This window comes from Kryptolebias marmoratus, linkage group LG23 (assembly GCF_001649575.2).
Source record: "Kryptolebias marmoratus isolate JLee-2015 linkage group LG23, ASM164957v2, whole genome shotgun sequence".
Lineage (NCBI taxonomy): Eukaryota > Metazoa > Chordata > Actinopteri > Cyprinodontiformes > Rivulidae > Kryptolebias > Kryptolebias marmoratus.
This window is the reverse complement of record NC_051452.1, coordinates 92664-103469: the sequence shown is the minus strand read 5'-3', so window position 1 is coordinate 103469 and position 10806 is coordinate 92664. Positions and strand designations below refer to the sequence as shown.

The 10806-nt window shown below is 40.9% G+C and overlaps 1 protein-coding gene across 1 annotated transcript in view; it reads left to right on the top strand.

Moving 5' to 3' along the window:
• LOC108248694 (cholecystokinin receptor) overlaps positions 1–10806 on the top strand; it is a gene marked incomplete at its 3' end in the record, with an annotated part of 55902 nt that overhangs the window by 31717 nt on the left and 13379 nt on the right. Inside the window, 1 exon segment of the mRNA XM_017437635.3 lies at positions 6112–6376. Coding sequence (XP_017293124.2) covers positions 6112–6376 — 265 coding nt within the window.

Genomic DNA, 10806 nt, shown 5'->3' with positions numbered 1-10806 from the left:
TCTTTGTGGGCAAATGTGAAGCATTAGCGCACATTTTGGCTTCGGTCGCTGCTCCTGCACGCTCCCGGCGTTCTGATGTTAACAGGAAGTGACGTCACATGTCTTCTTCCTGAGTTATTTGGGGTTATTTTGTATTCCACGCTACACAAACCCACAAAGAAGAGACTAGACTGCAGAAACGGTGGCGAATCACTTTAGAAACAATAAATATCGGGTTGAAGTTGCGGGAAAGTTGCAGCGTTTTGGTCAAAGTTGCAAAAAGTTGCGATTTCACAGGGTTTGCTTGATTTTGCGTTAACAGTTGCGATTGCAACATCGCAAAATCCTGGAGGGTCTGATTGATAAAGTAGTTGTGGAGTTTTGGGGACTGGAGTTGTTTTAAGACGGCAGAGCTCCACTTTGGTCTCGGCCGCAGTCAGACTAGCCATAAGCTCATCAGTCTGATCAGATTCTTGTTTTTTTCCTCCAAGCTGAGGTTGTTCATAGAGCCTTCTACAACGGGTAGATGCTTTTTGTCAGTCTTGTAAAATACATCAATTGGTGCGTCATAAACAACCTTCCCTTTTGTGCTTCCACCGATTCCCATGCTTCCTTCTTCCCTTTGAGGTAGTTGAAAACAAACAAGAGTCCAAAGACCACCTTCGAGCATCAACAAACGAACTCCCCCATCACCACCCCCTTCCTCGTGGTGGTGGGATTTGTGGATCTCTGCACGTTTGTCTGCACTTCATGTTTGGAAGAGAAAAGGACGCGAGGGCGTGAGAGACAAACTGCGGGAGACTGTTTCGGCGCCGGCGTCGCCGTTGAGATCGACTGAGGCGCCCACCTCGTCCTGCCGAGCTGATGGGACGCGGTTGATGGTCGGTCAGGTGTAGGCAGGGGTCGACGGTTTGCTTTTTTTGAGTCATAAAACAGGCTCGGATGCTCGTGTTCCCTTTGCAAGCTGGATTTTCTCCTTCAGCCTTTACAGACCGTGAAGGTTGTGTGGCAACAAATATGTAATTCAGTCTTTTATCTAAAATAACTAGAGGTGTCCTGATATTAGTATTTTTTCCAGACTATTTACAAGTACGACATTACACATAGACTTTCAAAACACATTTCCTTTTTTAGAATTCAACAGGCAGTCTACTTTCTTAACATCATCTGTGTTTATCTTAAAATATCTCCAAACTACAGACTTTCTTTTGTCCCCTGTCGCAACACAAAGAGGGGACATGAAAATACTGTCCGTCCATCCGGTTTATCTTGTGAACTGGATAACTTGGAAAAATAACCAATGTACCAACTTCTATTTTGGTGTGTGGATGCATATTGGCATAAGTAATGTTGCTATTGAAAGTTGGGTTGCCATGTCAAAAATCAAGATGGCCACCACCACATATATATATATATATATATATATATATATATATATATATATATATGTATGTGTGTGTGTGTGTGTAAATCCCATTTATTTGACACAATTATACTTGTAAGCAAAATAAAATTAAAACTACAAAGCATACCTTACTGAAATGATTGGGGTGGCCAAAAATGAATCTATAGTTGCCAAGGCCACCATTGGTCACCCTCTGGCTCCGCCCCTGTGCCTGGCGGCAGATTGGACCTCCTACAGCAGGCCTTCAGAGGTCTGTTGTCGGATCTCACACTGATCTGTTAGTCACAGATCCTTTAATTCTTCAGAGTTTAAAGGTGGTTCTCAATGGATCAGGCTTGTTTGCCCACAGATGCTCAACAGGATTAGGAGCTCAAGTGTTTGGAACCCAACTCAACCACACAAAACTCCAGCTATTTTTAACCCATTTCTGTAGAGGGTCACGTCTCATTTCTGGGCTGAGAGATGCCACTTCCATCCGGGAACACCCATTCCCATAAGGTGGTGTATTTACGAGCATTAAAGTGTCCAGCGTGTCTGGATTTGGGGCCTTCTACAACTATACAGCCCCAACTGTTACAAGCACTACGATGTTATAAGCGAGGCTGTGGGGACTGTGGGTGCGGAGGGTGCTACAGCACCTCCATGTGGATGACAAGAAATAACACATGTCAAAAACTAGAAGCACTCAGAGAGTTCTAACCTCCGCCACGGCCATGGCGTGAATAAAAAAACTGTGCGATACGGATCATAATCTGGACCCACAAAGTTTATTCCAAGGATTTTTTTCTAACAACCAATATTTGCTGAACATTTCCTGCAAATCTGTTCATTAGTTTTTACCTGATCTTTGCTAACAGACAGACAAACAAACCAACGGACACGACCGGAAAGGGAACTTCCTTGGCGGAGGACACAAAAGGGTCACATGTAGGAGCAGGGACAAGTGTTTAACAGAGGGGTTTGACCTTTGACCCTATGAGCCTTGTAATCAACAGGCATCATCTTTGACCCATGAGATGTTTAGCTTTGCAGTTTGATGTCCCTACATGACACTGTTACAGAGTTAGAGCACTAGAGTCAGCTGTGATGTTGACCTTCAACCTCATGACCTTGAAATCAACGGGGATCACCCTTGACCTAAGAGGTGTCCAACTGTGGAGTTTGACATTCCCGTTGTACAACACCTAACCTACTTGGCGGAGGTGACAACAATGTCACATGTGACCCTGACCTTTGACCCCGTGACCTTGAAATCACTAGGCATCACCCTTGACCTAAGAGGTGTCCAACTGTGGAGTTTGACATTTCTGTTATACAACACCTAACCTACTTGGCGGAGGTGACAACCTTTGATGTGCCTACATTACTCTGTTGCAGAGATAGAGCACTAGGCCAACTGTGACCTTGACCTTTGACCCCCATCACCTTGAAATCCACAGTGATCACCCTTGACCTAAGAGGTGTCCAGTTGTGCAGTTTATTCTTCCTCTGTTACACCACCAAAATGTCCATCCCTTGTTCCTTGTACCACGTTTGGCGTTTCCTGTAAATTTCATTTCTATGAGAATGACCTAATAATCAGGGGAAAAGATTATTTCTGAAGACACCTGTTAGAAAACTTTGATTTACTGGTAGATGAGGAAGATTTTATGCTATTTTATCTGCTAGGTCAGGGGGGGTCGAACAGAAATTAACACCTTGGTCCCAGCCAAGGGCCAATCACGGGCAATATTTGTTGGAAGACGCGTCATTAGCCTTCATTTCTTCTGCCTTCTTATGAGTATTTTTCATCCATTAAAGCAGCTAAAAAGCCGTCGACAAAACTCTGATCGTACAGATTCTAAAATTTATGTGAAACAGGAAGAAAATACAGAAAAAGACATTAAATCATCAAAGCTGGCAGATATCCAACATCGTCTCCTAAGTCAAAGTTGAACCAATAAGAGTTTGATCGGTCCCGCCTTTTCTACTTCAAAATAAAAGCTTACTGAGAAATTAAAACTAATTTTCTTGGCTTCAAGGCAACAAGAAGACGTCAGTAAACGGAAAAAAGAGGCGACTGAGACTCGATCTGTCACCGACCGGACGGAGGGACGGCTTTCTTGTCTGAGCTTCAGTTGATCAGCGCCTGAAAATCACCGCACGAAGACAGTAAACATCCAGTAATGCGCTGCAAAATAGGCAGATCCCTCTTCATCTCAGTCCGACGGCGTCTCTGTGGCTTCAGTTTGATGGAGCGTCCTGTAAGATTTTGTGGAAGAATAAGAAAACAAAAACAACAACAACACTCTCTAAATCCTTCACACATGCTGTTGCGAATGCTCGACGGAATATGTGACTGCTTGAGAGACAAAAAAGGCAATCAGGCATCTTTTTGAAACACTGATGTTCTCTTTGTTTCTAAACAGCATTTATTTTGGTTCCATTGTATTAATTCTTACATCAAATCCTGCGTGTTCGTATTTTGGTTGCGTTTGTTGCCTTCTTTATTGCGCAGTTGACAATAAACTTGACTCTAAATCTATTTAGCTTCTGTTAACACACTTTGGGAGTTAAATCGTCTATCATTGGTGTATGTTTTCCATTTTTAATATGGTTAATCGTTGTTGTTTTTACGGATCAGCCTTGTGTTTTCAGTAAAAAAAACAAACTAAAAATGCCTTTAAGACCAAACAGTGGAACCCAAAGAAGCTAAAAATAGAGTTGGTATTATGGACTTAAGTTTAAGTGGAAGTCGGAGTTTCTGACTTCCAAGTCAAAGAATTCAACTGAGTTCAAGATTCCTGACAACCGCCCCGATGTCAAAATTCAACATGGCTCATTTAAATCGTTGTAGCAGCTGTAATAAATGCGGAGAAATCCACCGTTATCAGCTCGTATCGCTGCTAATAGCGGTAAAGTCAAGTTTGATTTCATCCCCGACTTCCAAAGTCAATTAAAAGCAGCATAAGTTATTTTTATCTATATAAAAAAGGGGGCAGAAAAGTGTTCTTAGCTACTAAAATGTGAATTAACATGAAAAAAAAAGGATCACAACAGGAAAGTTTTGTTTAAAAGGAGTCGTGTGAAACATTTAGTACCATCTAGGGGAAAAGTTGCGAACTGCAACCAACTAAAAACCCCATTAAGTCTGTTTTTCTTTGTTTCTAGCCACATAATGTGAATAACTTTTGTTTGTCTGTTCCAGATTATTGTATAAACTGCAACCCGACCATCTGGAATAAAAATAACTAAACAACTAAAAGTAGCTTATAAGATTTTTTGTTTTTTTAACATGGGACAGGTTTTAAATATGTTGGATTTCTGGTCATTACCAGCCTTAATAATGACTAAAACCAACACTTAATGTTAAAATTCAATCTTTTTTTCCCCCTCTTTCTCTCTATATATTTTTGGCTTTCAGAGTTTGTAGGGAAAAAAAAGTTTGGACCAACTTACTGTGTGTTTGAGTTTCAGGGTTGACAGGTATTCCACCATTTCTAAATGCACTTGGCTCTCCTTTACTTTCTGAAACAGTAAAACTACTTTTGGCACCTGCATTCATTTCCATTTCTTCCCCCTAAAACTTTTCTGCAACTGCACATTGTTAGCACGGGCACGATTTTCCCTCCGTTTTTGTGTGTTATAAATGGGAATGGGACTAAAATAAAAAAAAAACGCAAATTTTACAATTAGTATTTTTGAAAAAAAAAAAAAGTAGGCTAATGTTTGAATAGGTTTAGCTCAAACTGAAGTGTTGTGTCAAAAGGAAACGTGTACTAAAGGAGACTTCAGAGACCCCTCCTCAGTCTTGATTCTTGTAGCCTTTACTACGGTGGCCCTGAAGTTCAAACCACAACAACAAATCATTAAACCCAACTACAAATTAAAAAAAAAACATAATGACAATTAAAACACAATAGCATTGACCTACCAGAAATGGTAGGTATCAGTGGGACATCGCTGATTGGACGAAGGCGTTGTTTGGCTTTTGAACGTGAAATTCATTGATTAGTCCTGAGCATGTCAATTGTCACCTTGTAAGTACGCACTGACTCAAAAATATTCTTGGACAGTGGTAACTACAGCAACGTTTGGATCATTTAAAAAACGCTCTACAGGCAGAAAAACGTCCGGTGTAAAAGCCAAACGGCGCCATCGTCCAATCGCCGGTACCTACATCTTCCGGTAGGTTAATGCTGTTGTGTTTTTGAATTTGTTGTTGATGTGGTTTGCACCTCAGGGCCATCTTACTTTACAGAAGAGAAGCCAAATAATCTGTAGAAATCAAACAGAGCCTTTGAGGAGACAGAAGAGACTCCCCTTTTATGCCTGCAAATGTCGAGGCAAGAAGACAAAGGAGGCAGCAAGACCCTTGTTGGTTTTTAACAATTTGAAAACGAGACAATACCACCGGTCTTGTCACATCTTGGCTGCACGACCGAAAGATGAACTGTGAACAGATATGCAGCTGATGAAGACATCTCAGACAGCCTATTGGTTCTTTATACGCCTGCAAACACCCAAACAGAATTACTGGAATTTGGTTTTATAGGCAACACAAAGAGGAGATTTTATCCTCTGAGGCACATGGTTGTTGGTATTATTTGCTATTTTCTCCAACTGTTTGATTAGAAAATGGCATTATTACCAAAAAGAGTGTCCAGAGGTCACCAGTAATGGAAGACCACGATAATTCTGATTCTGGCTTTTCTTCTATTTCCCCATTTTTCTCCCCGCCCCTCCAGGGGTCTCCGTCAGCATCTCGACCTTCAGCCTGGTGGCCATCGCCATCGAGCGGTACAGCGCCATCTGTAACCCGCTGAAGTCGCGCGCGTGGCAGACCCGCTCCCACGCCTACCGCGTCATCGCCGCCACCTGGGTGGTGTCGCTGCTGATCATGGTGCCCTATCCCGTCTTCAGCATCCTGAAGTCGTTCCCGAAGGACAACGGTACCACCACGGGCCACCAGTGTCGCCTGCTCTGGCCCAGCCAGCAAGTGGAGCAGACCTGGTAAGTGAAGGTCGTGGGGGTCACTGGCGCCATTAAACTCCTGCACGATCCGGGTTAAGGATCCAAATCATTACATTAATTTCAAAATCCACTTGTGTTTTGTGACGACCCCAGCATTTCTTTAAAATGTCATCAAAATCTGCTCGTTAGCTTTTAGGAAGTCTTGCTAACAGATGGACACGCAAACCAACATCCCAAGTGCTCCGAAAATACAACATGGCTGCATCCCAAAACACAGAGAATTTGGATTAAGTTTTGAACAACGGAAGAAGACGGCGATGCTTCGTCCAGCTTTATTATTGTTGACGACTGATGAGTGACTCATCAATTTTTATATATCTCTAGTGTTTTATGTGGAATATCTTACAAGGTAAAATTTAAAAAGAACCCCCACTTCCAGTTCTGAAGTAAAAATTTAATGGAAGTCAATGAGAATTTGGGTGTGGACACTGTGTGGGGACTTGAGATATAGTCCTGTAGCAAAAAAGACAAAAATGTCTACATTTTGTTGTAGAAGGATGGGATTTTCTTACTTGTTTCAACAAAACCCTTTAGTTGAATAAGTGACATTTCAATTTTTTTGAGGGGAAATTTCCTCTACACTATGCAACCAATGGTCATTGCACACTATTTCCAATCAAGACTCTCGTTTTGATGTTTTTTTTTTTGTATGAGTATACAAAAAACACACCAATAATGGCCAAATAGTAAAAAGGATGCTTTTGTGTTGACTCAAAAAAAAAAAAAAATTAATAACTGGAGAAAAATTGGAAAGTGCTCAAGTCATCAACAACCTAAGTTAAAGCACCAACATTTACAACCGTTTCACTCAAAGTCTCTGAAAACTGCGAACGCCTCCAGTTGACAGTAATTTGGTGGCAACAACGGCGTACGGTTGGCTTTGCTTCCAAGCGAGCCGAGCAGATATGATTTCAACTCCGTCGGCGTGATTTGCATTTGTAACCAGCGGTTTCTTTTCTCGCAACGGTGCAATCAAATGGCCGTCGGCTGATTGCGAGCGTCTGAAAGCCACGGACGCCCGCTGATCGGCTCGTTTCGCTAATTTTGAGCACGAGCCTTCGGCGTCTTTTCTGCTCTCGGGGCAGAAAACTGAAAGGGTGTCATTTTGCAATTTCTCAAAGTGATTTTAAGTCTTATAAACAGATGTAAAACTTCACATGTTCGTGCTGTCTCCGGTTTTGTGGGGACATGGGGTGTGGATAAAAGGAAAACTACCGTAGTCCCGGTTAGTCGCACGTTACTCTTCCCACGTATTTTACTTTCAGATCATTTGGATCGAGAGTCAAAAAAGGAGTTTCATCTTTACAGCATTAAACTATAAAACAACGTCATTCTGACAGCCTTGATGGACTTGACTGACTCGAGCTGAAAATGGCTGCCATGAAACAAAAGAGCCGACTGTGGCACAGAAACCGATTCATGCGTGACATCTTATTTGTTTAAAACGTAGAAAAGCAGAAACTGGGAAGTCTTTTTGTTAGATTCTGATGGTTATCAGGCGCTGTGCCAATTTTTGCTCTGGTTACTTTTAATAATCTATTTATTTATTTTACAGTATTTTGGTTTATGGTAAATGTGGAAACGAATACTAAATAAAACATGGAGTATGTTCAATAAAATAACCAGGGTTAAAGTGGATCACACCGAATTTCCAGACCTTGTTTCGAGTAAATGTTTCAATGTTTATTGTTTTCTCATGAGAAGAGACTTTTTATTTTATTATTTTTAACACATTGTAATGTTATTATGGCAGTATTAAAAGGACAAGTCTGCGACTAAAAGTGGAATTCTTTCAAGAGAATTGGAAAATAAGTTAAGTCATGGAAAAACTTTTACTAGCTAACTAGCTTGGTGTTCGGTAATTGTTACGCCAAAGTTCCGTTAGCTAGTGTGTTTGCTAGCTTGCTAACAAAAGGCTCATTGTTTGCTTAGATTCATTTGAGCTATTAGCTTATGTCCGCGTGTTATTTATTTATTTATGCTCCACACGCACATTCGAGCGGTAAAACGAACGTCGTTCAGTTGAGGAAACAGTGAAGTGAAGTCAGATTTATTTATAGAGCACTTTTCAGCAACAAGGCGATCCAAAGTGCTTTACAACAGAAATAAAAACAGAATCCAATACAGCAAATACATAATGAAACACACAAAAAAAAAAGAAAAAAACGCACCAATCATGTATAATCTAAATGAAATATAGGATAACCTAAGTCAAATCACAAAACTATACATGAGATAAGACAGTCAAAATAGTAGCTAAAATAATCTATTAGTTTAATATTAGCTAAAGTAGACTTCTTTCACATTAGCATGTTGTTCTGGAGCAATAGTTGTTTCATAAGCCTGAAAAATGTTTTTAAGAAAACTGTCCCGTATTTGGCTAGCTTTTAGCCTAGCCTGTATGAAGACTTTTGGCTCCTTCTTCCATACATCATGCTCTACATGAGCAGATAAGGTACTATTGATGACATGGGCTCGACTCAGGGCGACCTGGAGTGGGTTTAGAGGCTCTCCATTGGGTCATCCGAGCCACTTCCTGTTCAGTTTTTAGGCCCTACCCGGCCGAGGACCCATACCACTGATTGGCCAAGTCAATGGATGAGTCATGCCTCAAAACCACCATTTTCTACAGCCACACCATTTTGCTTTTATCCAATTCTTTTGTAACCCAAGCTATCTCTGGCTCACTTCAGCTAGTGCTCGACTAACCATAGGCCGAGCACCAAGCATACCATGACCTCCACGTCCTCCATTTTTGGGTGTCGCCACAAAATAACATCAGAGGAACGTCGAGCAGACTTGCTAAGACGATCCCGCACACGTCGAGTTACACTCAGCAATCGAAAAACAATTTTAGACAAAAAAAATCACTTCTATCCCTTTAAAATGGCGAGACACGAGCAAAAAATTCTAGCACAGGGGTGTCAAACCCAGTGACGCAAGGGGGCCAAAATTAAAAATTTGGTCCCAGCCAAGGGCCAATCACGATCAATATTTATTAAAAATTACATAAATTAATTAGTTTTAGATGTATTAAGTCAAATTATTCATATAGAAACATAAATGACCTTTTCCCAGTTACAGATTATACAGAATTTAGAGCAAACATACTTTAATGAACGCAGACAAATAGATCAAACTTCAAAAAGCTCATCATTAGCAGTCATTTCTTACGCCTCACTCAGCTTTTAAATGAAGTTTTTAACATTAAAACAGATTTTTTCAACAAAAACCTGATCATAGAGAAATTAAAACTATATATTGTTGGCTTCTAAGTCACTGTCAGGAGAAAACTGAACCAGACTAGAGGGCCAGATGAGATGTTACAGAGGGCCGGATCTGGCCCGCGGGCCTTGAGTTTGACACGTGCTCTAGAGCGATGATTCCTAAAGTTGGGGTCGGGACCCCAGTCTGGGTCACCGAACATCAAGCAGGGGTTCTTAGATAATCTCCAGATATCACTTTAGAATAAAAAACTTTGTTTTCATGCTATTTGCACCATAATCGTCCTAAAAACTTGAAATATTAGTCTATTTATTGATTTAAAAAATAGAATAATGGATGTTTCTGTTGTCATTATGTCCTTATTTATTAGAGTCGTTAGCATTTTTGGATGTTTAAACAGCCAACAGATGGGGGTCACACACCTTTGTCCCCGTTATTTTATGGGTCGGAAGCTGAAACGTTTGGGAATCGCTGCTCTGGAGGACGTTTAAATTTTATTAGACCTGGCCCTTCAGTTTGTGACAAACTGTATTGCCTCTCAATTTCCTTTAAAAAAAAAAAAAGCCTATTTAGTGAAGCCTTCTTGTTACGTTGAAGTTTTAGTTTTTCAGTAATCTTTGAGTTTCGACGTGGAAAAGGCAACAGAGAGCATCAAACGGGACATCGAGCTGTTGTTGACGACCTTGCGGCCAAGAAATGGTACCGGATATCTGACTTGAGTCGATGTCCATCATTAACTCAGCTGTCTGCTTCAGTGTATGTCAGTGTTAGTAGCTGTATGATTTGATTTTTGTTAATGCCTTTTTAGCCGTTTTATTGGAGAATGCTAATGACATCTTAAGTTCAAGCTATTTTTCTTTGTTTACTGAAGTTTCTTCTAAATTCTAAAGACCCTCCAGGATTTCACGATGTTGCGATCGCAACTATTAACGCAAAATCAATTGAACCCTGCAAAATCGCAACTTTTTGCAACTTTGCCCAAAACGCCGCAACTTTCCCACAACTTTAACCCAATATTTATTGTTTTTAAAGTGATTCACCACTGTTTCTGCGGTCTAGTCTCTTCTTTGTGGGTTTGTGTAGCGTGGAATACAAAATAACCCCAAATAACTCAGGAAGAAGACACGTGACGTCACTTCCTGTTAACATCAGAATGCCGGGAGCGTGCAGGAGCAGCGACCGAA